Here is a 27225-nt window from a genome sequence, read left to right as displayed (position 1 = left end):
ATATATATGTATATGTATATATAGATTACGAGGCACCTTCATGGGGTAACCGACTGACACCTGTTCAAGTAATAGGCGACTAAATTTAATTCTTGCAAAATAGTTTTTCTCTCTGTGTTTCTCGCTTTTTTTCTAAAATAGAGCAACAATGAATTAGGCAAGTGCGGGCTAGGTTGTTAAAGATGATGTTTGAAAATTTATCCTTATTTGTGTTGTCTCTGAAACTTGACGTGAAGGTTCACTAGCGTTACGAAGAGCCACTTTCCGAGCGAGAGAAAAGCCAACAAATGCAGTTTCTATTAATATTGCCGTTGTTGTTAATGTTGTTGGCGATGCTGTTGGTGCGCCATGCGTTTGAGTTGTGTCCATAGTAAATGGATTTCTTCAGCGAACTTCAGAAAGTTTTGTATTTTTAGCCAGAGATAGGCTTCAGAAACGGTGTCATCAAACCCTTAACTTTTTTTTTTATTTTCGTTTTATTGTTGTACTTTCGAACCTCATTTTTTGCGCTTAAGTGGTTTATTATGTTGATTGCGACATTCCGTCAAGACACGCTCTAGCTCCTTTAGTAAGCTTATGTGTATATAGCTTTTGCAGTGCGATTTATATGACATATGTTGCCATCTAATACAAATCATGAGGTAACGCTTGTTGTTGCCATTTTGATTTTCTTGGAATAATGTTAACGCTAAGCAAACTATATGTAGATATTAGTGTCATCATCCTAACAGAGAACCATATTGCAGCGAATACCGAAGCGAAGAAAAATGTAAAGGGCAATAATTGACATATAAATAAGTTGCTGAAGCAACAACTTGTCTCCATTTGTTTGTGATCCAACAGTAAAACGAGAATACTTTTTACGATGGATCATATCTATAGTAAATTTTCCAAGCCAAGTAAGTTAACTTACCATATCCGGGAGATACAGGAGGTTTATAGTATGAACCAGTAAGAAAAGTAGCTACACATCATTCTCAAAAGCCTGTTATCGATGCCGGCCTGAACGTCGGCACAACGAAAAACCAATTAGGCCTCAAACGCGAAAAGCTAAAGTTTGCTTTCCATTCAAACTGTACCATATGATTCTATACGATACTATACGATCCTGTACAACGAACAGGGTTGTGGGGAGACCGCAATAAAGTCCAGTTGCAGATAAAGCACAAAGATAGATAGAGCAAGCACTTGCTAGTGCTATCCAACTCAATTATATCTGGTATCGTTCCTTGGAAGCCCATTACCGTCGTCCATGCACTAGAAATTTGTTAAATAGAGGATGGCATTGTAACTTTAACGTTATTGATTAAAGAAACATATAATGTCGTTAAAAACAAATATCGCGCAAAGGTTGTGTAATACTTGCTTTGATCATCGAAATCACTCACTACGATATCATAGGGTAATGTTTAAATTAAACAATGATTATGTAATACGTCAACCTTATTCGTTATTGATTGTAGCAGTTGTTATGAGCTGAGTGTTGCGTGAGAAGTTTACAAAACTATAAACTCATGGTTCGGAACGTGCTGGCACTCATGGATACGGTTCAAAACTGTTGACGCGGTTTATATTACAATACGTAGGCCTTGCTCTGGTTGCGTGATGACATTGGCACCCACCCACACGATATCCGGCCCAAATAAAAGCAAACAAATCGACCCGCGAAGCTGACGAACGCGACTAGCTTCAGTGGCAAGAAGACGAGTGTCTTATCTGCGTGATGAGCTTTGAACATCCTTTGTTCCTACCTACTGTTCAAAGTTGATGTTTCGACTTCAGGAACTGCCAGCTTGAGGAACGACGATTCACCCCAGACGTGACAATCAATCCACGTAGTCGGACTGATTGCTCCTTAGACTGGAAGTTTCGAATTTAGATGATTAGAAATTTATTGAGCTCTGCCAAAGATTGGAAGAAGTGTAGTTCGCTAATCATTTGTCAACAAACGGGTACTGAACTTTTAGAAAAAAAATCAACGATATTACGTTTCAGGAAAGGATTATAGTCTATTCAAAAAGTTCCTCTAAAGGGATACTTTTTAGCTACACCGGTTAAGCAAGTAAGACTCTAGTCTGTATGTTTGTTCAAGGACTAGGGTTTTCAGAAGGGGGTATTGTTCAACTTTCGTATAGCACGTACGGGCAGAAATAAATGGTGTCAATATGTAGAAATATGCGTTTTAGCAAATACACATTCGATCGATGTCCCAGTTGGTAAGCAGACGGGCTTCCGGTCTGTGTGATGAGCTTTAAATACTTCTCGAAGGCCCATTTATCACATAACGCTAAGATCTGCAAATGTATTTTGCGTCAATGATTTTTCTATAATAACTTTAATATATACTTAAGATTATAGACTAAAATGTACGCGTGCAATATTTGCTTGATCTTCCACATTTTAGCGAAAAGCACCGAAATTAGTATTAAAAGCGTGCAACTGCGTCAATACTAAGTGTAAGAGTGTGGAGTGTGGAAATCGGGGAGCCGCCCGCTACGAGGAATGAAAGAGCTCACATGGACCCCTATCTGACGAATTAGGCTCTTCCAGCGTCAATTCAAAATTGTGAAACTGTAAAAGCAGTGTTACTGTCTTTACAGGACAACGCCAGCCTGTATACGATTCGCTCGCTTAGCTCCTAACTTAAACCTATTTATAAGGTGTCTAACCTGAATAGTCAACAGGTTGAATTCATGTTAGACCCCCCCCCCCCCCGCTAACGGCACTTGCGCGGAAAAGTAAAGTGTTTTCACTTAGCCGTGCAAAGTACGCAGTTTTAAGTTAAAACTTTTTCTTCAGCTAATAACAACGTGGATAATAGCATCACATAGAAGAGTAAAGAAAGTTTTACCGAATACGTTGCTAGCTTGAACGTCAAATACGTGTAGCGACTATATCTGTAGCAACAACACATTATCCCTAAAAAGTTCAAATGTAGTATTTGTTTCTTAATAATGCATCGTTAATATTTATACTATTATGACTTTTTTTTAATATGTCTTTAGCTTCAGCACGACCATTAGAACAATTATCGAAATTAATGTTTTAATAGTAAATATAATATTGTGTCGTATTATTACTCATAGTATTAATAAAACTAACGGATTACACAGTTATTTTTTTGGTCACGTACATTTGTCGGATACCAAATCGTCTGTTTGGCTACATCTTATGAGACACAGTTTCGGCCGTACCCGAGTCATATTATTGTATTGTTTCAAGCTTCGGTCGTGCGGCGTCTCTTCCTCATTTGTCCGTGCGACATTCGTGCCTCGTCTGTGATGCCTGCAGTCTTGCTAGCTCGCTTCGACAGTTGTCCATTGTTGCTCTAACTCACCAGCAAACATAGTGACCCAACAGCCTCATCCTACTACTGTTTAGCTATTCTGTGGTCATGTACCATCCGCTACTAGGTTGCCTCGAGCACACAATGAAAACAGATTGACGAAAAGAAAAAGGGCAGGCGGGCGGGCGGGCGGGCGGGCGAACGAGTCAGGAAAGTCCAAACTATACTGCTTCTTTAGCATCATTAAAGCTGCCTTTCCTACCCAAGACAGCTTCACCAAACAGCTAATAAAATACAGCCACATCTTCGTATAACAGTTGGAGCGACAGCATCAGCAGCAGCTAAAGCTTTCTTGCTTCCATCAGTAGCTCTAACCTAACGCACAGCTAGTTAAGACAAACAGTCACGCTACTCGACAGATGCACACAAACCCGCAAACACATCGCTAGCAATAGCAGAAAGAGCAAAATCGTCGCAGATGGCGTCCTTTAATTGAGGAACTCTCCTTTATCTTCCTCCGACTCTGTCCGGTCGCACGCCGCAACAGCCCCCATTATTTGTCTTCAGCCGTCGTTTTAACTGCTACTTGCTTCTAGGCCCCCAAACACCATCACTTCAGTCTACACTTAGTCCACCTCTAACTGAACTCTCAACATCAGTTTAGCTTGTTTCACCCGAACGTTTAACCCCGCGTCGCTTGAAGCCCTGCTTTTCTTTCCTCCTAGCTCCCATTGCTTCCGCCGCAAACGGGGTTCTGAATAATTGCTGAACCCTTGAAACCCAATACGTTCATCGCGGCAAAGACTCGTTAGGTCGCTTGGCGTCATTGTCCCGGGTTGTGCTTGTGCGTTAGTGTGTCGAAATGCTACAGTTGGGATTGGTTGTTCGTTGTTGTTGATGTTATTGTAGCAGCTTTAGAAAAAGTTTCGTGGGTTTTCGATGTCTGATTTATAACTAAGCCTATTTTTATTTAAAACAAGTTTTTGTTCGATATGTGGAAATTTTTGCTATCGATAATGTAAAGCGTGTCTGCAAAAATCAATATTCTGGAGTATTTTTTTTCCTTATAACGAAGATTTGGCCGTTAAGAGAGTTTTTAGGACTAAAGGATACACCGTGGTCAGGGAATGCTGTATCAAGTGAATACGGTGGGCGCACCGAAGTCTCATTGCAGCTGTAAGATGATGTCCCGGGTAGCTCTTGCGATATGTGTTTGAGCGGTTCCCTGCCCAAGAATAACGTTTTCGATACTTTAACGCTAATTTGTTTTTCGAACGACGCAGCTGCCACACGATCCCATTGCGCCGAGTAGACGTTCCTGTGACATATTCGACAAGTTTTAAAATCCTGAGAGAACGGTGTAAACAGAATTTTCACGCTACTTTTGTCGTGTTGCTTCAGAAGCACTGGGGTAGGATCAGTCGTTGTTATCCTGCAGTAGCATGCCATTCTGCTGTCGTATTGAAGCTACTCCTCAACACCTGTGACAATCTGATCTAATTCTGATAATTATTCTGGAACTCTAGCAATTATTATTATAGCAGTCCTTGGCATTTTGCCGTAACAGTCACGAACTATTTATAGCGCTCTCGTTGACCCGTAAATAATATTCTATTAACTTTATTTACATGGAAGCAGGAAACGACCTAAGGTAGTAAATAACCAAAAAGAGAATATTACTTTTTAGGGCATCCTCCCGTTTGCTACTACTACTAATATGTTTAATAGTAATTTTATTGAATTCTAGTTTAGCTTAGGCTTTGTCCCTGTTCTGGGTTTTGCGGGTTGTTACCGGCCGCTCAATTGTGATTTATAAGCATTCGCATCTCTCCGTTTTCCCCATACTGCACAGCATCGACTTCGCATGAGGCGTTGTTCTTTTCGGGTACGCAACACAATTTGCGGTCCGGTTCGGCGAGCGTCATGGTAGAAAGAATTTAGCGGGAACTTTTTCGCACTAGCCGTCAAATGGTCACTTGTCTCTTCGCCGGGAACAGTAGCTTCTTTCCTTTCGCCATCATTTCATGACTACCTAGCCCTAGAACGTACATGTATACAGGTGAAGTCTCTTGTTCATACCTTTCTCTAAAACTATTTTCTTTCTCTAAAACTATTTTGTATAATTCAAAACAACGGAAATGGTTTCATGGTGATGTTAGCCATTATATAGTAAGGCCGGTCGGGGTTTTTTTGTACGTTTAAACTGCCTGTCAGACAAACAACTCGCCCGGCTCAAAACCTAAATTCATTCTCCATTTTGCTGAAAGATCGAGGAAATCAGGCTAAGTCGTCTTGTACGCAGACATCTTAGTACTATACGGTTGAACAGGAACAAGCGCAGCAAGTTCTAACCCGGCTCCAAGCGGCAGTCATAGATTAGGGATTGATCGTAAACGTGAACAAGACGGAGGCGATGAAGCTTAGAAGGGAAGGTAGAAGAGCGGGTAGTAGCGTCTTGTACCTCGCCAGATTGCTTCGTACCTACGTGAATCGGTTTCCCTGCTTGGTTTGCCCATCTCCGCGAACGTCACTGAAAGATGCAGAAAGACAGTGTTGTACGCCCAAACGATTAAATCGTCTCACCGCTTATCCCTCGCAACCCGCTCTTAGCTTGTTTCACTTTAAGCTCGAATCGCAACTTACAAAATGCATGCCATTTGGGAAGATCCTCGAACAATTAAATCGCGTCAAAAATTCATTTTTCAAATCAGTATTGAGAGTATACATGGGGATTCGCAATTGTCTTGCGTATCTCATTGTCTGCATCATCGCTTTGAGCCTACAGCAACAAAAGACCAATTTTAAATAGTAGGAGCAAAAACAGAAGGAGACTGACGTGGATTTTTTTATTTCGAGTAGAAGAGTGGAAAGGGGCGAACCGCTGTGTCATCACTAACCTCACTGTCCATGGCCCTCAGCATAGACGTTGCAGGAACTAATGCTTCTCCGAGTTTGATCATGTATGCTCTATGTGGGGGAGAAATCGTGACAGGTGTCATGCTGCTCATTGCCCCAGGGAATCAATTTTGGGACATCTGAAAAACCTCTTGAACGGTTTTATAAACTCAACAAAACTCACATGGCCTAGTGCGTTAAATATACTCGTCTTTATATTAGGATATCGAGTTGTTGATCTGTGCAAATGAGGTTTTTGACAAGGACAAACAAAGCTGAATAAATAAAATTGTATTTTCTATATATATATATATATATACATCCCTCCTTCACTGCTCGTCCCGTGTAATTTACGGTGTCTCCCTATCGCATGCATCCACGCTAGTGGCAAGCGGAGATACCTAGCTGTATGGCTGAGCGTAGCATCAGCATCGGTGATTTTAGTGGCAGATGCTTGAGTAATTAAATTTCCTTTTCGCTAGCAAGCAGTATAGTTCCAATGTCTTCTCCATATTTTTACCATTGCCATTGTACGTCGATGATACCATTAATTGACGTCAAGTACTCACCGCTTACTGACGCCATATCCTACAAAAGTGGTCAAGACGACCCGATTCGACATGCGTATTCTCATATGCCAACGAATGAAGATCAGAGCGCTAGGCGATACTACACAAGCAAGCGTGCAATGCAAAAACGATACAGATGCTTTCCTTGCAGCGTTATTCCTCTTTTCCAATACTTTAGATAGGATCGTATCGTTCCATATCACCGCAATACGAAAAACTGCCGTTAAAAAGAAGCAAGGGCCACGGCGTAGGAATACAGGAACTGACAGACAAACAGACATTAATCGGATGCGGAGTTCGGTATGCTAAATGTGTGTAGCCGGAAACACTGAGTGATGTTCTGATGATCGGAATAATGGAGATGACGTCTACCCTTTTGGCTAATCGAAGTTAGTGATGTGAGCCGAAATTTTCTAAATAACAAAAATTCATATTCCCTATGTTCTGTAATTATTCGTGCTCAATGGATAAACACAATGTTTCATCGTACCTCAGAACAAATAGTCAAGTTCAAAACTCTTCTTTTGAAGAAAATCTTTTGATGGCTAACAGAAACTTTCATTCGTCTTTGTCTATTTCGCATGGTCATGTTAGTGTAGAATATTTAAAATCTGGACCCGAATATTTAAAAATATAAAGAAAAGGAAGTTTTAAGCGTAGCTCTTTTTGGAGCAATTCTAACTCTGTGAGATGTAAAGGTTACGGTCCACAAAAGCTGAGGACAGCCTACCTAAGGTGAACAGCAATAAAGAGGAACCACTCGCAATTTAATCAGGCACAAAATTCATTCATACTTGTTCAGAAAATTATTCAAATTACTTGAAATTATCCAGTTGGAACGTTTCTATGTATTGTTCACTGGTATTTTATAGTTATTAAGGTTGGTAATTTTAATTCAGAAGATACAAAACGATCTTTAACTATATCCATTCCAAAGATAATGATGCTACATTAGCGCTCATTATTTTGTTTTCATGGATCAATCTCAATCAATATATAGCCATTTACTATTTCAATATACAACGGTTTTTTACGATTAAACGTTTATTTGATGGAAATAAAAGTCATTAGAACAGAAGACGCCTCTATATTAAATATGAATTCCATAACCTGGCTTGTTTCGTTGCTATTGAAAGTTATGTTACCTTCATGATTAATTGGGACTCTGAGAAAAGCACGGTCCGTCCATAGCAAAAAATCCCAGCGTCATGATACGATGACCTGAGGGTTCTGACTGTGCCGAAAAGTCATTGCCTGATTCTCCACTCCATATTCGTACGACAATTTATCACCATGCGACAATAGTCTTTCTTCTTGGTCTTCTGAGCCGCATGTGGTTTTGCTGTTTCTATATACCGTGGCCTACGACTCCTATTCAACTCTTGGGAACGAATAAATCTTTTTAAATAACCTTTCGTTAAACTCTCGCTCGGAAAATAGCATATGTTTCTCATGCTTATGGATGAAGACTATTTAGCTTAGTAAAGTTAACTAAGAGTAATAACAAAAGCCAAATACTGTTGCCGAGCCGGAGATGAGGATGCAGTCACTTCAAGTAGACTCTGAACCGTCGATATCCAATCACAAATGAAGATTTCATAGAATCGATTATTCCAAACCTGTGCCCATATTTACACCCTTGTCGATATCTTCATGGAGAATTGAAGAAACGTAACACATTCTATGAACACTCAACTGGGGACATCTAGCGAAATTTCTCTATTGACATATTTGTATTGTACAGAAGAGATCAAACTCTATCTCAGAATAATTATATTCTTTACATAAATACTGTATACTATAGATACTCTTCATAGTAACTATATACCAATTTTTAAACAAATTCGATCAAGTTGTATCACATCCAGATTTCACTCTGTGAACTTGATGTAGACAGAAAGCAATCACTGGAAAAACATAGAAGACAAGTATTAGCTGGGTTTAAGTGGCCTGTTTTAAGTAGCAGTCAATCATAAAAAAAAGCTAAGCCTTTACTCTTAACCGTTGAATTTTTCAATGATCATCATTTAAATGACTCCATCCTAGCAATTCGTTCTCTCTTCTTATACTAGGCCAATAACTTTGTTTTCTTTTAGCGCTAAATGATCGACGAAAGTAGCTGAATACATGTTTATAAGGTCTCAAAGTCCTTGATACTATCACCTTGTGATGAATAATATCGTTTGTGAAGCGCTTGAAAACAAGTTCCAGTGTTTGCTGTTTTACCATGAGCAGACACTTTCGGAGCACTAAATCTTTGGTTTCTGAATCCGCCGCAGTGGCTCGGGACAAGTTCCACAGCGATTGTACCCATCCATGCTTATCGATAAAACCAAATTTCGAATTTCGTATTAAAATACGCCGGTACGCCGAAAAACAAAGCGTATTCAACTATAATCATATATTCTTATATAACTATAATCATATATTCTTATATATATATTCATATCTTATACAGGTTTGTGCGCGGAGCGTAAGTTTAGTGAGCACTAGGGAAGGTTTCATTGGCTATCTTACGGTGAGCGTAAGCGCTTTCGGTCGCCGTTGCTCAAGCGGTAAAGATGACGTAGCACGATGTATATAGATCAACGCTGCTTTTATTGTTCGCGTTCATTCTGTTCGATGGCGTGAAGGGCGACTCCCTAGCAAAACGGGGGAAACACTGGGAGAAAGGAAGGCAAACTGATCAGAGCAAAACTGATGGAGAGTCTCAGCCACCGAACGCCGCGTTCCGAGAGCGCTGGCGTGCCATAAAACAACAAAGAAACACTGTGAAAAGAGAATAGTGCCAGAAATGTTAGCAATAGTGATGGAAAGCGCGGACACGAGCAATCAAATATGCACGCCATTCGCTATCAACGCGGGACTCCCCCATCTTCTTCTTGGTTACCCTTCTGACGTAGGGTCCACAACACTGCTGCCCTAATTTCCCTGGCCGCGACTGTTATTCGGTAAATCGGCCATCATTGCTTTCTTTATTTGGTTCTTTCGTTGGTTGTTTCCTGGTGTGATCCGTACTCGTTAGATTTAGTCCATTTCTCATGGGACGCGGTTATGTAAGAGAGGACGAGATACGATGTAGAAGAGACTGAGTACAATGGCAACAAGGTTACTGGCAAAACAGCAGGGCGGAGTTGCGGGTGAGTCGCAGTGGTACATCAGGGTCAAGGTGGCTTCGCAGACGTCATCGAAGGCTGTTTCAGCGAAACGGATAAAACGAAGACAGACAGAAATACGCAGACTAATACGCACGTACTGCTAGATCATTGTGCTGGTTCACACTAACGACTTTCGGTTACGTCAGGCTGGAAGACTTTCATTAACTAGCATGGTTGTCCCCCACTGGACCTTATCGATGTGGCGTAATTGCCTAAACTGTTTTGACATTATATGCTGAGATAAGAAGTTAAGATTGATTATTACGCAGTAGCTTGCGTATAAAATCGGCTGTCATGCGTAGCTACGCAGTATATGCATTTACCAGGCACACTTAGCGTTAGCTCAAAAAGATTGACGACGATAGCTTGGGTCGAACCGGATTGTGTGGCCTATGTGGTATAGTTTGTCAAGGCCTGATGGTTACTCGAATAAGTGGCTTGGAAGGCTTTGCCAGTATTGTATACACTATGTATCGGCTAGAGCTGAAGGGAAAACAATTGGTATAGGCAAGCGCCTACTGAACGTCTAAAAGGAGTGATTTAAAATGGGGAGCGCGTTCGACAACTTACTATTAAGGATATTAATCGATTATAAAGGTCCCACGTCAAACAAGTGAGCGTTTTTGCCGTTTCGTCTTTACCGAGCCAATCTCTTCTCGCCCCACTTTCTGGTTAGCTCTAAGTAGGCCAAAGTGGAAATCTATTGATTCAAACCTCAAACCGCCCGCTGCATCTGTTTTCCTCAATCTTCCTCTTGGTCTCCAATCTCAAGTAGCTTTTCGGATTAAATGTTATTGGAATATTTTCAAGATAACGAGGAACCGATCTATCAATAAGACTGGCGAAAGAGCAGCAGAAAGTTTGTTGGCACGTACCGGGCTCGTTTGCGTTGACGCCGTCGCCGCCAATGCATACGGTTGACTCGGCATGGCCGAGTGTACGTAGATTAATATTCATAAATGTATCCATAACTAATAATGAGCGAATGCCTTCCGAACCGTGTCGTTAAAAGGCAGACGTTAAGGAATACTATTACAAGCATTACGCCTACGCGCTCATGGAAAGACGTCAACCAATCCACGCGATGCTTCTGAGCCGACGATGTAGTTGAAGCTACGATTATGTAGATACACTACCAGCAACAAATATTGCTGCCCAGATGAACTGGGCTTCATGTGCATGCATACGAAAGGACCATGTAACATTTCTGTAGCACAAAGAATTCATAGTACCGCTTGTAGTAATTGGAAACTAAAGTTCCATCTGCCAGGTGCATTTGTTTAAGCTGTATGTGTATGTAATAATAAATGTGTCTACGTTGAAAGGGCAAGTCGACGTATATACCGAGGCAGTAGCTGGTTGTTGCGGTCTTAAAGTACGGCGAGTCTCGTCTATAACAAGGACGACGGTTTGTTTCGAACGTCGTTTCCAACGACGAGGTTGCCCTTGGCGCAGAACTGGAAAAGTCAGTAGTCCATGCTTACTACAATTACTGCCACTGGTCATCTACCATAAATCGAAGCACAAATGTATTGCAACTATCACCCCTATTTGAGCACTACATGGAATGAAAGAATGGGAAAGGTGGGTTTCAGAAGAAAAAGAAGGGGTGACCGAAACGAAAAATGGTATCAGAAGAGATTAATGCGCACCACCTATGAACTAGTTAGGGTCTTTCGTTGTATTCTCTACATGTGTATACAGGCTCTAAAATGGTGGCGCGCTGAAAACGTCCCTCCCGGATACTTTGTCCTGCTGAAGTAATCCTATATACATTTCTCACTAGACGAATTAGACTGAACAAGTTGTCAACTGTGCAACATGGTTACACTGTTTGAAAATCAAGGCGGCCAAAAGTAATGAATAGTTGTGAATCATACCAGCCCATGTAGCGGCGTGTTCTATTGCTACACGATAACGTGCCGGCCAAGAATTTGTGGATGATAATAAAAGTCAGCCGAAATATGTATAGCCAAACGCTGCTTTCAAGTTGAGTCTTCTAGACGTATTTCAGCATTAAGATCAATATTGGCATTGTATAATAGCTTAGCCAGCCACAAGGCCTTATTCCGATATGCAGTGCGATAGAGGTGCTCGCACAATCCAAAAGGGCATAATACAATATTAAAGTAATCTCATTCTTCCTCCGTATCCAATGTATTGGATGATCATAGACCATCGAACATGCTCCGTGCGATGCAGTAAAAATGAGTGGAGCGTTTTATTTTTTTCGGATAAATAAGCATTAGCTTCTACCGAAAAAGGGGCCTCGAATGGCCCCTTGTCGCATCGAACAAAAATAACAAAGCGAACCGCGGAACAATGAAACAAAAAGCGACGGAGAAGCAGAGTAGCAACAAAAAAGAAATACATTGGTTGAGCACACGAAAAGGAAAAGCTTTGTGACGAGTTTGCCTCCATCAACAAAGAGGAAATGGCGAGATTTGACAAACGGTTTTTTATGAGCGATAATGGATTATACTCTCCGGATCGGTCGATCGGTCCAAAACCACGACCGGCTCACTTTTTCTTGCTTGCATTGCTATATAGTAGCGTCATAGTCAAGCCAAGGAGGGCCAAGTCGGCAAGGCTGGATCGGACTTTGTCGCGACACCAAATCTTGTAGGAGAATTGGGGGAGAAAAGGCGCTGCGCGCTGGAAGGAGATCCTCAACGAAACAATGCTGTGACCGGAGACGAACGCACAGGTTCAATGGTCGTTGTAACAGCCGTGCTAGTGTTACTTGGTGGCGGTACTCTGACTAGTAGTTGTAGTAGAAAAAAAAGAGCAAGGACGAAGAAGAGTCCAGGACGATCTTGTCCTGGGAACAGCCTGTATATAAAAAGATAAATACCGCTTTTTCCGCCACCTAGCCGCCCTTTAGCCGAGAGTTGTGGGGTTTCTTCGTTGTACGGCTGTTGTGGCATTAAAAGACGTCTGGGAATGCCGGTTACGGAAGAAACCGGGCTGGGGGACGAGTGGCTCGGGAAACTGCGGCACTGTAGTGGGCCGGTGGGGCAAGCTGTCCTAAAATAGCTTTTTTGCCATAGGGACAATATCGGAGGCAACAGCAGCACATGGGTAGGTAACAAAAGGCTAGAATGGCACTACTCGAGTTCGCTATAAGCAGTTTTAGCGGAGGCACGGACTAAAGGGGGTAAAGAAGGTAAATCCTGATATAAAATTTATTGGCACTCTCATCCAACCGATATAATACGGCCAGCAGTTTGCTATAGCTCGTGGCATAGAAGAGCAGCTAGTACCAGCAACATACTTAGGATAGTATCTATTGGAGTAAAGCTTTCATAGTAGGTTCCAGCTTTACGCCTTCATTCGGTTCGTTTTTGACCCAGAAGCCTGTTGTTTCCTGTCTTTCCTATCTTCTTCCCTTTTACTCGCCGCTCAGCCAATAGACGACGCACATTATATAGAGGCCACTGTTCTTTTACATCATTCGACATTGTTCCTTGCCAAATAGATTCGAGGGCACAAACGGGAATAGTGCGGATAGAAGCGGAAACGGCGCGTACGGCAGAGGCGATGGAGAAAAATTGGCAGAATCTCTCTTCGATTATTTCATAATTACACATATTTCTCCATTTACTTTAGCGAGAGGCATGCCTATGATGATAAGCTTTTCAAAAAAAGCCTGCCTTATTAAAATATTCCTTTAAATGACTAGCGTAGTTTGCATAATCCGCAAACACACGTGTCGGTAACAATGTAAGCGTTCAATTAAATGCGAAAGATAATGTTTTGTTTTGTTTTGAGGTATTTCCAGGAGCACGAACATTATGAGTATACAATTCGTTGCATTAGAGATGATTATTAAATGACTGACCTTCGTGTGTGTACCTGGCAGTAAGAGGATGGTAAAAAAAAAAATTGAGAATTAATTAATTAAGCATCAAAAGCCGGGTCTTTGACGTGTATACGCGACCTACAACAGCAGGGAGTAAATAAACTGGCCTGGAAGCTTATAACCTATTAATGGCTAGTTTTGGTTTATGTATCATGTTCGAAACGTAACCACCTACATTTTGAAATGTTCCTTATGAGGGATGTGTATTATATTAATCCGCATTCCTTACACTGACGTCTACGGCAACCCGTTCTCTTCCTGGCAAATCCCTTTTTCTGGCCTTTAACTCCATGGAGTGTCATTTTCTTAGCCGCATGACACTTTCCGAAAAACTTGTGACGATCGTTTCCCAAACTGCGCCTTTCTCCTCGTGCCCCGTCTTCCTGCATTCTTCCCGTCTGCCACATACAAAGATGCGGTGAGAGTGTGATGGCAACAGCGTCCATCATGACTAATGTCCCATGTAATGGAGGCTGCATCGGAGCGAAACCTACTGATCCTCTACAGTGCGAAAAGCCCTCTAAATATGGCTAGCTACCTAGTCCACTAAATCGTTAGCTAGAACATTTTCGCTATCGTCATAGCCAGATTGATGATGTTCGTGAGCCAGGGCAGGAACGAAGGCCAACGACCAGTCATTGACCGTTTGTCGATCTTTCGGCTTCTTGCGTTACGTGTTGCAGGCTGATCTTCTTTCATAGCATCGGGTAACGTTGTAAGGTCGGTGTGCGCGTGTGCCTGTGTGTATTGATCGAACATCCAGCGCAGGATACGTCTTGTAACATACGAGACGCAGTTACGCATGCATTATGACAATGGTTACGGTTGGGAAGAAACAACAACAACAACAATAACAATAAGGACTTGATCGAATACTGTGGTACGCAGAGGTTGGGTGTGCTCCTATACGTGCCTTGTATGTGACCGCTGGCGATTCGATATGGTAAAATTCAAAAAATAGAAAAATTGTATACTGTAAAACAGGATCGACGGAAAGATACCTTGAACGTGAGACGAATATGGCTACATATCTGATCAGTGGCACTGTTTACCGAATACTGTATTGTAGTTCGGTGATTCGGCGAGATTGAAACTGTGAAATCGAGAATATCCAGAAAGAACTTAAATAACCGCTGAAATTTAAACACCTAAATTTGGGTGTTTCAGTATCATTGTTCGATTACTTTTGCTCATGTCCGCTTGGCGCAATTGAAGAAATCATGAGTAACATAACATTTCGATCCATATAAAAGTCTTATTGACAAGTCGAAGAATTAAAAGAGGCATGGCATGCTATAGACTTCTATATCTCCTTTCACGTATTCTTATCATTGAATAGGTTCATTTAATTCGTATATCGTATCGAAAAATTATTTTTATAAAATAAATCTGTTGGCTTTTTGATTGAGCTCGCTATAGAGATTCAGACCTACATGCTTGGCACTTGACGACGGACACTGCACGCACATACTAGCAGTAGTGGATCCGGCCTTATTAGGAGATACGGCCTTTTATTAGCAGTCGTTTCTGACCCCATGGTGGCCTTATTATCCTAATCCCACTGTGTATTTTTCCTATTGCAATTGCCAAGGCTTTTCCTGGCCATCGTTGGTGGTCTCTTCTTTGCTAGGCTCGGTTAGCTTGCGGTCCAACTTGTCTACTCAGACTCAGTTGTAAAGCAGCTGCTCCGTTCGTCCAACCCCCTTTTGCTCTATTGTAGTTATAAGGGGCGGTAGGTGTTTTAGACGGCTGTAGGTAGGTTTACTGTAATATATCCTGCAGCAGACCAGACCAATGTACAGCATACAGTTTGGCTAAGACAAGAACGAGCATCACACGTCTTGTCAGCAGCTATTGCCTGTGGATACTTGCCAGGCTTTACGTAAACAGGGGAAAGAGAAAGAAAGAAAAAGAGAGCAGTAAGAGCTAGTCCTTTGCTGTCCACGTATCTCAAAAGGCAGACGATCTTGCAGGTAGCCTTGCTGCACAGGCCCCTGTTGTTGGCGGCATAAGCTGCACCACCTAGAACGTTCCTCCTCCGTTCTATAGGTAGGAGGATGGAAGCTGTAGACCAATCAACCTTGTGTATACATGTACTATAGATCCACTGTGTGCTTGTGTTCGGTCCTGCCGGCGATCTTGTCGTTGAGCGTACTTGTGTCTAGGTATGTGTGAGAGAGAATGCCTGAGGACAAATGCAATGCGCTTCTGCCCCTCAGTGTCAGAGAGAATGTTTGCCGACACGGACGCGGGCCTGGATGGTCGGACCTGTTCGTGGATGTGAATTAATGACTGGCACAATGCTGTGCGCTGCGGTGCAGCATGCTACGGCAGACAGAGTGCTGTGTGCTATTGCTGCAGTCGCCGCTACTGCTTCTACCTGCCGGCAACCAAGGTCTTCTGCTAGCTGCTACTTGTCCCTGGCTCGTCCTGGGCTGGGGGCAGTAAGACGTGTAAGACAGCGAAATGTTGTTTGGGGCAGGTGGAAGGCGAGACGAAGAATAGACGGTTCGAAGCCACATGCCGAAAGGGGAGAGTCCGCTTGATGACTGAAGTCACAGTGGCCTTACAGCTCTATCCCATCCAACAGCCACTCATGCCTCGTACAATGGTTAGCACGATGGAAGCACCAATCAGTCATATCTTCGACCGATATAAGCTTCCCAACAGTTTCTGCTTCCCTCATCGATTTTCCATTGGACTTGTTTCCCCAATTTCTAAATAACTCGGTGAGTAACAACAGCAGCAGTCCCGGTGCAAAATCTGCCAATAATCCGTACGCTTGCAAATAAGCGCTTTGTGTATTTAGCCAAAGGAGAACAAGGAAGAGCAAGAGAAAAAAGCTCGGTGGAAGTTGCTGGCCTTCTTTCTTCGTGGCTCTATCACATCCTTTGTATACCTGACAGTACACACATTACCCAAGCGATAATTGCTTTAATTCAAATTAATTGATATGATTTATAGCTCTCTAGAGATTTATCTCTACATAACAATTTACGAATGAAACATACCTATATAGCAGCCAAATTGAGGCATTTCACGAGTTCACAATGATTTTGGCCATAAGAAGCAGCTCTTTTTTAAGAGACAAACAAAAGTCTCATCAAAGTAATAGCGCTGTTTAGCTTTTGGATTATATTACAAATTAGAATGTTATAGGCGCGTCGGCAGCTTTTCTGCACTGTATAAGGATACGTTTTTTTCTTTGTTTAACGACCGTCGGCCATTATAGCCCAATGTACGTATGGCGATTATGATACGGACAAAGTTATCAGTTTTAAGAGTTGGTTGCAAAAGGCTTAAAGTAAATGAGCGATCAAGCGTTGACCCGTGAAATGAACGCATAAGCAATGACGGTTCACTGTTTTTTTCCTACTACGCACTATACGCAACTGAAAGACCCTGATCAACGATTTAGGCTGTGTCTATCTATTAGTCTTATTTACATGACAACGAGAATCCCGTCTGAGTTGTCCTAATTATGCATGCGTAGGCTGTTCTAGAGTTTATGTAAGAAGAAGTTCAATTCTAGACCTTTTATTTGACTGAAACTGTTACTGCGAAGTAAACGTTTTAAACATATCATGCCTAATATGAGCGGAAAACTGTTAACGTGATACGTAGCAGTGCTAGGGAATACTACCTGGACTGAGACAGTTATGATAAAGACGATTCATGTCATCCGCCGTCATAACTAATATCATTCGTCCCATTGGCTTTTGTTCATCACGAATGTATCTTACCAGGTGAAAGCCAAACTAGATCGATCCCCCGCGCACCCAATCACAACCAGCAACGTCGGAACGTAAACTCTCGTGCTTGCTCATTCATTTATCGATTTTATCTATCTGATCTGAGGTCTATGAGATGACCGTGGTTTGGGTGGAGCAAGCGCTGTGCGTGGAACACTCAGGGATCTGGGGCTGGTCTGAGACACCCGGGTCGCCGAGTGTTACTATTATGTTGTCACTTCAGAGCCCTTCAGGCGACCCAATGAAAGAACGGACTTCGGAACGGGATGGACGATGGAGGGTCGTGCCTCGCTTCTTGATGTTTCAAGTATCTGCGAGTGTGCGATCCCTTTTCCTTTCGAATTGCTTTCATTAAGCGTTCTGGAAGACGATGTCTGATCGGATGCGACCCAGGGCTATCTTGTCGCCATTGTATTTTTCTGTCTTTTCCCTCTTTTGGTTTCTCTGCCGTTTTTCCTCTTGCAGAAGCAACTCGACACGTTCATTCGGGTCGATAACCGGGCCACTGGGGAGACAACGCCGGTTCGAACCGAACAGAAACGAAGCAAAAGCCTTGGCCTGCCGATCATCGGCTACCAGTTAGCAGTAAAGTATAGTGGGCGGCGAGCAGGCAGGAAACAACGAACAAGGACAGAACCCGAAGCAACGGCAACCAACAGAGTCGAATTTACAGCTTGTCCTTGATTAGGATTTAAGACAATGTTAATCTCCGGCCTTTGCTTAGTGAACATTCATTTACAAGCAGTCGAGAAGGCTCTAAACAGTTTACGGCCCTGGGGCGCATCGTGATCTGGCTCTAGCATGTACGGAGCTAGCCTCCACTAGGAAGTTGCCGAATCGGGCTGGCTTCCTAGCTAGCGAGCTGTGTTATTGCTTCGCATCACATGAATCTCAAACCTTTAAGAGGTCATACAGGATACGGAAGGGGCTTATATTATTAGACAGGTAGCCTCGAGGAGTATTTGTAACTTAACTACCGGAGTTGCTTTTATAAACAAGACCCGTGTAAGCGTTGTCTGGTATGGGCTATATAGGCAGCCAGCCTATGCTCAAGAAAGCTTGCTAGTTCCTTCCCTTGCGAGGACTCGGTTAGAATGTATTACCTCATAACTGTACCGGAAAAAATTCGTGCAAAGTACAGCGAATCGATTACCGCGTGCGCTGAATGGTCGTACACGTACATTCAGCCGGTCTCACCTCCAGATCAGTTCACTAAACCATAATTATCAATAAATGAATTCGCCACAACGGTTTCACGTTGTACGAGCATTAATCATTACCAAAAATTTGCTTTTTACAAAACCTAGTTGTTATCGCTGCCTATAGTATTACTGAAAATACGTGTCTCTTTCGATAACGGAAGCTGCTGTTCGGGGCAACGACTCTGCACTGGCGTGCGGCATGCTCAGCCGCAGTGCCTATTTAAACGAAGTAATACAAATAACCACATCTAGCAGCACGGGTAATTCCCTTAGAACGAGAAGATGGAGTGCAACGGTGAAACGTCCAGGGATAGAAGGCAAAGTATGTCTATTATCATTACTACTCTATGTAAATAACAGCATACACGAAGAGAAGTGGAACGTATGCGTCCAAATCCAAACCGTTTTATTGAAATATGCAAATCCATTTTCGATGAGCACATCGAGCTTGTAAACTAATGTCAGGAGTGAATCTTATAAATCTGATGAGGCGCAGACGTTGGAAGCGAAGGTGGTTGAGGGTCTGATGACTCAAGGAGAGTGCATTTACAAGCTGGCTCAAATTTAAGCGATTCTGTGCGCTCGACCGAATGTGAACGGCACAATCGAGAAAAAGCAGAGATTTGTCTTCCTCTGAGCGTCCCGATAGCGGCAACAGGCTTTTCCTATGACCGTCCCAGCTCTTAACGGGTACAGTACAGGAAAGTCAATAACTCACTGGTTTCTCTTGGCCCTTTCTATCGTCATTGAGAATAATAATAGGAACGGCTTTCATGAAAGAAGTTCGAAGCCACATGAATTAGTGGTGGCGTACGAGAGTTTACAGTATGACTCGTGAGTAGTTGCTCAGCACCATGAAACTATAGGCGTATAGTCTAAATACAAACCAACGTGGAAATCATATGGCTTCTCAAATGTAACTTAGTCGCAGTAGATTATTCTGTTCTATTCTAAAAAAGCTATTAAATTTAGCAAAAAATGTTTAGTCTTCACGTAACGTAATAAAGTTATCCTACTCGTTTTTACGTTTCCCCGTGTTAGATTAGTGGCTAAATTTGTATTCGTATGTTAATCGTAGGGACACGTTGTGCTGTAAGTTCGGGCATATAGTTTCTGTTTCATGGAAGGTCTACTGGCAATACCAAACGTGAAACTCATTGCAATGTTTTGAACAGGAATAGGTTGCTTGAATAAATGCTTGATTGGCGGTTTTATGGGTGGCATTTGTATGCTAAACAAGGTGACAAAACTACCCGCTACAATTATTAAATGTAGTTCTTAAATTTCCTATTTACAGAACGCGACAAATCGACACGAGTTTGGAAGCACTCCGGCGCACCCTTGAAGGACTCGACATCGATGATCAACAGCGCAAAAGGCTCGAGGCTTTCCTCAGCCAGAAGCAGAAGGTCGGCGAATTGACCGCGGAAGATTTCGAGAATCTCGGAGAGCTCGGCGCTGGCAATGGAGGCGTTGTTACCAAGGTTAGAAGGTCTTCGATTAACAACAACCGCGCTACTTGGCCCTTACTCACTAGCGGTATCGAATTAGTAAGATCAAAGTACAGTTCTATTACCATGTGTAAAGCACGTACACAGTTGCTGCTGAGGGCCTGAAGCGTATGCAGTTTGTTACGCTATTGTCACGAGCGCAGCTAGCACATTATAAAAATGACCGCACGGAATAAAGAGAACGAACGAGGCTGATGATTCTCCTTGGGCAAAGCTTTATTGAGTAGTAGGAGCCGTATCGAGCATCAAGACGGTATGAATAATGGCCCCACACCACCATCGGAACGGGACCAACTTGATGAATGGCGGCTACTCCTACAGGAAAGCTCAAATGTTTGTGTAGCTGAAACCATATTGGCTGTCTCAAAACATAAGAGGCCGCTGCTGACAGGAAACAGAGGCAACGAGTTAGTCTGTTTGTGTACGACAGTGGTAAGGCCGATTAATAGCTCTCTTCGGTCGTGTAGGCAAAAAGTCTAGTAGGAGGCAGGCACCGAGAGAATGGCAATGCAATTAGACAACGATAACTTTGTTTTGGACAAGCCTCAATAAAGGAGCTCACACGAGAGTTTATATGGAAGAGCTAGAGGAAACTAGAAATAGAGAAGTGACCTGGTCTGAAGGCTGATGTGACATTTACAAGGCAGACTCAGTATGTAGATGGATACAGGGAAGCATCACTCATAGCTTCTCTGGAAAACAATGATATCTGTTAACGTTAAACAAAAATCGATAATTATATTTACAGTTACCACCCTGTAACTATCCACGCCAACGCTTGGATGAGCATAACCAAACAGACATAGATATTAAACTTAACGGTCTCATCGTTTGCTCTCACTAAACAGATCTACTCCTAACATATGCGCAGGATATATTTCACATAATTTTACTTTTTTCGGTCGATTTACTATTTTGTTAGAAACTCTATAAGACTTTCAAAAGAATTATGGCCGCCTTTTGAGTAGCTTTTAAATATAGGATTGTACCGTTTTATACATTGTACCATGCTCTGTTGCACCAACTTACTCTGTTATTAATTAAATTCCAAATATGCTTACCTTGCTTAGGCAAAATTACTCATCAACGGTGAATCATACGATTATCGTTTTCGGGAAGGCTGAATAACTGATTATCAATTTGTGGAACTCAGATACCGTAATGTAGATTATAAACATTTAATGTGGAAGTTTTGTGCGGTGTACAATGGTGACCATCGTTTTGCTAGTTAGAAAGGACACAGACAAATGCCAATTTCGGAGGCGAAATAGGACAAGGCACCTAGACATGAAGTTTGTACGCACCAAGGACAAGGCAGACCTTTGCTCTCTGGTGGTTATCGTGGTAGTGGCAGTCGAACATGTGGGATGAAACGAAACTGCGGAAGCCAGGAATGTCCAAAGCAAGCGAGGCCGAAAGCAGCGCCAAAATGGTCGTTGAACTTTGAAATTTGCACCGGCCGACCTAGAGGGTTAGTCGTAGGGTATGTTAGGTGGCAGGAAACGGGAGAGGTGAACAAGTAGATCAAAAACTGCAACAGATTCGCCCTAAGCGAAACGAGCCCAGAGACCTACGTGATGGCAATATGGAAGTGCCCTTGGCGGAGTCTAATATCGCATGTATATGTTGTATGGGCAACTCTGGGTGCGCGCTGAATAAAGCCAGCCTCTTTTACTTCGTTGCTTTAATGTCTAAGTGGTCATGGGGAAGCGTTGAGTCGAACTTACATGGCAGGGAAAGAACCCGCAGTTGCCAAAACTGTTGTCTTTAGCAATCAAAAAAGTACGACGAAGAATTCTTAAAGCTTCAAATGTGTTCTCCTCGCAGTTGCTGACTGTGGCGGGATGTGTCTCGGAGTTTAGGAGTCACATTAAACCTTGACTTTTAAACTACACTCGCCTAGTCAAAAGAGGGCGCCCCGTGTTTTTTATATTTCAAGACACGGCACTATATACTGCATTGCTTTAAACTACGTTTCCATTTGATGAGTATCATTCTTCGTGATTTCCTGGGGCAGCGTTCGAGAGTGTACGCAATGTTAATCCGTATGCAATCGTGTCCATGGACTAACTATCAGAGCCTTAATCAGGAAAAATAGGATATACCCTCTAATTTTTTAGCAACACCCGAATAGAATGAGCCCGACAAACGTGTACTGAGAACTGTGCATCGTTTTCTAGATTTTCTTTGTCCTACAACCGTCTTTTCTGTCATTTAAATTTTAGTTTGGCCTTTGCTAATCATGAACGAATATCTCTCTGTATGCGTGATACATCTTTGACTAACGGGATGAGTGTTTGGCCTGTTTGGATTCTTGAATACATCTAAACTTCGTACACTCTCGATTTCCTTTACTGACGAAGTTAGCGTGTGGATTTCAGATGCAGGAAGAAGTTTTCGCGCTAATTTACATGCCAAACTTTTCATAGATTAATTAAGAAATTCTGTTAACTCAAATTTGTTTCCTCATGCGACAATTCAATATTACAGTTAAATTATAGAAATTTGCCATTCAACCATCTGTTGTTCTAGTACTGGCTAATTGATAACTACACAGTGGATTATTTTGATGGAAATCTTGTTCCTTAAGTATAGCATATTGATGCTATTTGTTAGAGAAACATTTCTGAATATTTCCTTTGAAGGAAATGTCCTTATCATGGGACAGTTTTAAAAAGAAAAGTATATTAGTGTAGAAGACCATTGCCACTTCTATTATACCCCGTGGTGAATTTGCTACAACTCGAGCATAAGCAGATAGCGCGAAATCGAAGACTATTTCTTCAACCTTTTAGCGTATACGTATTTCTCCCTGCTATCGACAGCATTGAAAGCCGCCAGATAAGAATGCCACTCAGAAACGTTATAGCTCTCTCTCTTCTCGGTATTTCTTTCAACGAATATTGCACTACAGTGCAATAGTCGGCTGTCGTTCGTATCGAGCAGTGTGGCTGTGGATTTCCAGAATGTACCACATGCGTCCGTTAATAATGCATTGCTTCCCTTGTAACTCGGACGAAAACGAATACGACCCGCTTACTGTAATTCTGAAGCAGCACTCCGAAACTATGAGGCTCCGTGAATGCAGATAACAACGAATATACAGGCAATGCTCCCGCTGCCATCATTCTGAACGACCGCAGAGTGCTTGCAACTTTTGCTTACGTCGGCGCCAACAGTTGTCCTCAAGCGTGTCCGTTTCCCGGCTAAAGAGATTAAACCCTAGCTCTCATCCCGGTGCTTAGATGCGCCGAAATTATGTCTGCTAACTCAAGTTAGGCTAAACAATTCGTGACAGCATAAACAAACGATCGCTGGATTCGAAACAACGAGTAGTAACAGACGCTCAACCGGGACGGCTTTCGAAGGACGAACTCGTTTCATTATTCGAGATAAAGCTACATGTAACAGGATGAAAAACAACAGTTGTTTACTTATGTCCTGCAGCAGCAGCAGCAGCAGCGGCAAGATCCTGTTGGAGACGACCTCAAAGGTCGGAAAAATAGCGCAACGACCTTTCACTAGGAATACCGATATAGAAGAAGGCGAGATGAGGGCAGACAGCTTTCTTTAAGCAGTTTTCCCTTCGTTCTGTTCCGATCTACGTTTGTTTGTTTGTTTGTGTGAACGCAGTATATCTTCTGACGGTAATAAAAAATGCAATATTTAACTGGATGTTTTTGTCCAGTAATATTAGTTTTTTGCGGCAGGTTATTTGCTTTTTGCGGCTTGTCGTTTTCATCTGGACTGCGTTTTACATAAAGACTTGACCCAAAAGCAGGGTATATGTAGACGTATTCGTATATTAGTTGTGCATAGAAAGTATTAGGGATCCTCCGGGTCATCTTACGTGTTGCTATGATATCCTCGTAATTTACCTCTCGCCTCCCTAAGTCGCCTCGTGCTCTCAGTAAGATCACTCAGCATGAGGCGGCTCTGATTCAATGGGATGGCTTTGGATTTTTATAAAGATTACAAGCATAAATATTCACATCTAGGGTTGTTATTATACGCATTGTTTGTACTTTGAAGGGGTTAACAACAGTGCAATCAGGCATCGCTAAATCGACCACGTGTTTCATACAAGTTTCAATCGTTATCCTAGACCAGCCTCTGTCATAGCGGTATCATCCGTGAAACGAGCAACGGGTCCATTCAAGTTACAACGGAAGTGTTCCGACCCGTCGGAATGAAAATAGTAGCAAGAAAAACTTAGCGATGGTGCGACAAGGAACGTTTTTAGGTCAAGGTCAAGGCTAGAGAATTATATAGATTTGTAAACAAGCTGCCCGGATCAATAGCCTGACGAAAATTTTACGCGTGCCTTCAAAGGATGCTTTCGGTGCCTCAAATATCCTTCAGTGTAATAGCTAGCTTTAACTTTTAGCAGCGGTGAAGAACGTGATTCTTCTAGCCATTTTCATGTGTGCAAGAATTAGTGCATACATGTACATTATAAGCGCGTATATTGTGACAGTTGCGAACGGAGTTCGATCTAATTAAAATGCCGATTGAGCAGACTATAGAAAAATAGAAACTCGAAAAATGCGCGCTGTGTCAAGGTCGAACATTCAGAAATTAGCCTATATAAATCTCAGAGTTGTTCGGCTTATGAGGTCGGAGTTCCGCTGTATAATCTGGCAGCGTAATAATAGCTCCCATACAATGTGTGCAGTTCAGACATCTGCGTTTTCCATCTCGATCGCTTCGTTTACGGATAATCCGATGAGTACGTTCTGAATAATTTACCTATATAAACTTCTGTGGTAGAAATATACCTATGAGAATTAGTACAGATACGCTGTTTGTGTGGTGCAGTAAGTTTGTTCGTATTAATGTAAGAGCATCGGCAAGTGCGCATGTGGGGGGAGGGGGCGGGGGAGGGGGAGGGGGCGGGGGAGGGGGCGGGGGAGGGGAAAAGGGTATATTAACAGAGACTCAGTTACTCAGACTCTGTTTGCGCGTTCCTTACCCTTTCGTTAAGTACATTACAACTGTAAGTTAGTCTGTTATGACTGCTTTTCATTACCTGTTTCTAAACCAGCTCTTAACTCAAACTTACGCCATTACAAGACTCAAATGCCTGGCTTCTAAATAAGCTCTGATAATCAGAAGACACAGGCCGATTCAGCAAATTAATCATTATTGTGTGCTACAAATCACTTTCTTTCTCTATTCCCTATACAGGTTTTACATAAGCCAACAGGCCTAATCATGGCCCGGAAATTGATTCACCTTGAAGTGAAGCCTGCTATCCGCAACCAGATCATTCGCGAGCTCAAGGTATTGCACGAGTGCAATTCGCCACACATCGTCGGTTTTTATGGAGCTTTTTACAGCGATGGTGAGATAAACGTGTGTATGGAGTACATGGACGGTGGATCTCTCGACCTTGTCCTCAAGAAGGCCGGCCGGATACCAGAGAATATTCTTGGCAAGGTGACAATCGCCGTTCTAAAAGGTACAGAGCTAAAGACATTACTGCTGAAACAGCGCTAGAAGAACATTCGACGCACTGCCTGCATTAACCTAGCTACTAATTGTAAACCGTCCTAGCTCGCAAGGGTAAACTAATCTAGAAGCTAACAAGAAAGAGAGAGTGACGACTGCGGGAACTTAGAATGAACTAGAAAATAAGGCAGGCTTGCACAAGAAGGTGATATGGCATTGAAGGGTTCTGTGGCTGAGAATGAAAACGTAGGTGCTTTTGGAGGAATAGGCAAGCAATCTTCCTGGAGGGTGTAACCACGCGATTACCTGTATGGCCACTTCCCCTGACGGACCAAGTCAGCTAACGGATGATGTTGCTTTTGCCCTTTTATGGTTGCAGGTCTCAGCTACCTTCGGGAGAAGCACCAGATTATGCATCGGGATATAAAGCCGTCCAATATGCTGGTGAACAGCCGCGGAGAGATTAAGATCTGTGACTTCGGTGTGAGTGGTCAGTTAATCGACTCGATGGCCAATTCTTTCGTTGGAACGCGTTCCTACATGTCGCCTGAGCGGTTGCAGGGCACACATTATACGGTAAAGGAAGACACAAAAATAAAATCTACTCCCACTTGAATAATTTTTTAAATCTAAAATAACTTCATTCATCCTTTATACAAGTGTTTTTTACTTAAGTCCTGTAAGTTGTCCCTTTTTTTCTTTCAAACGCCTGGCCTCATAGAGAAATGGGCGTTTGAATTAAGCCATTGGCGAACTGTTGGAAGCTGCGCGTTCACCTTTTTCATTTAATTTATCGCTTTAACAAGGTTGAAAAGTGATCTCAGCATTTAATGTGTCGTTTATTATGGGTTCCATTAGGAGCCGTACTGTTTTCTCGTGTCTCAGCTAGTCCTTCGTGCATTTGCCCTCCCTGTGTCGAACCTTATGATATGAGCAGGTACAATCAGACATCTGGTCGCTTGGCCTCTCTTTAGTAGAGATGGCGATCGGACGCTACCCTATCCCGCCGCCAGACTCCAAGGAATTGTCAGCCATATTTGGGGCGCAATATAACCCGCTCGCAAACCCGCAAGACCAGCAGCCGACAACGATGTCCATCTTCGAGCTGCTCGATTATATTGTAAACGAAGCTCCACCGACCGTACCCCAGGGCGTCTTTAGCGACGACTTCAAGGACTTTGTAGATAGATGGTAAGCGTTCGTTTATCAAGGCTGATAGCAAAAAATAGAAGCGACTGTTGCATAGAAAAGGTATGTACTGTGTACTACTAAGGTACACTTGTGTATTATCATGTCCGCAGTATTTAGGGTGCAAAAGAAATTGCAAACGCAACACTTTTGACGCCTCTCGAATATTTTATTGGAACTTCTGCTACCGTTTTGCCCAGTTCAATTATTTAGTTTAGACCAGCGAAACAATGACTATTGCTTCGCAACAAAACGTAAAGTTCGCCTAGGAAACGCTTCGGTTGCGGCTTTTATTGACAACACGTTCTCACAAATATCTACTCGTTGGACGGGAACACTTTGTAGACGATT

General features: G+C 42.5%; 1 protein-coding gene across 3 annotated transcripts in view; it reads left to right on the top strand.

The window, feature by feature from the left end:
• LOC111248407 (dual specificity mitogen-activated protein kinase kinase 1-like) overlaps positions 1–27225 on the top strand; it is a 56712-nt gene that overhangs the window by 11144 nt on the left and 18343 nt on the right. For all 3 annotated transcript variants that reach the window (XR_015322648.1, XR_015322647.1, XM_022800716.2), the window contains exons 2-5: positions 20022–20208; positions 25423–25696; positions 26066–26262; positions 26624–26877. Coding sequence is in view for 1 of the 3 variants with exons in the window: in XM_022800716.2 (XP_022656451.1) it covers positions 20022–20208; positions 25423–25696; positions 26066–26262; positions 26624–26877 (912 nt within the window). In the remaining 2 variants the exon portion in view is untranslated. The remainder of the gene's footprint in view (positions 1–20021; positions 20209–25422; positions 25697–26065; positions 26263–26623; positions 26878–27225) is intronic.

Source organism: Varroa destructor, unplaced genomic scaffold (assembly GCF_002443255.2).
Source record: "Varroa destructor unplaced genomic scaffold, Vdes_3.0 BEIS01000003.1, whole genome shotgun sequence".
NCBI lineage: Eukaryota > Metazoa > Arthropoda > Arachnida > Mesostigmata > Varroidae > Varroa > Varroa destructor.
This window is presented reverse-complemented; position numbering and strand designations above follow the sequence as displayed.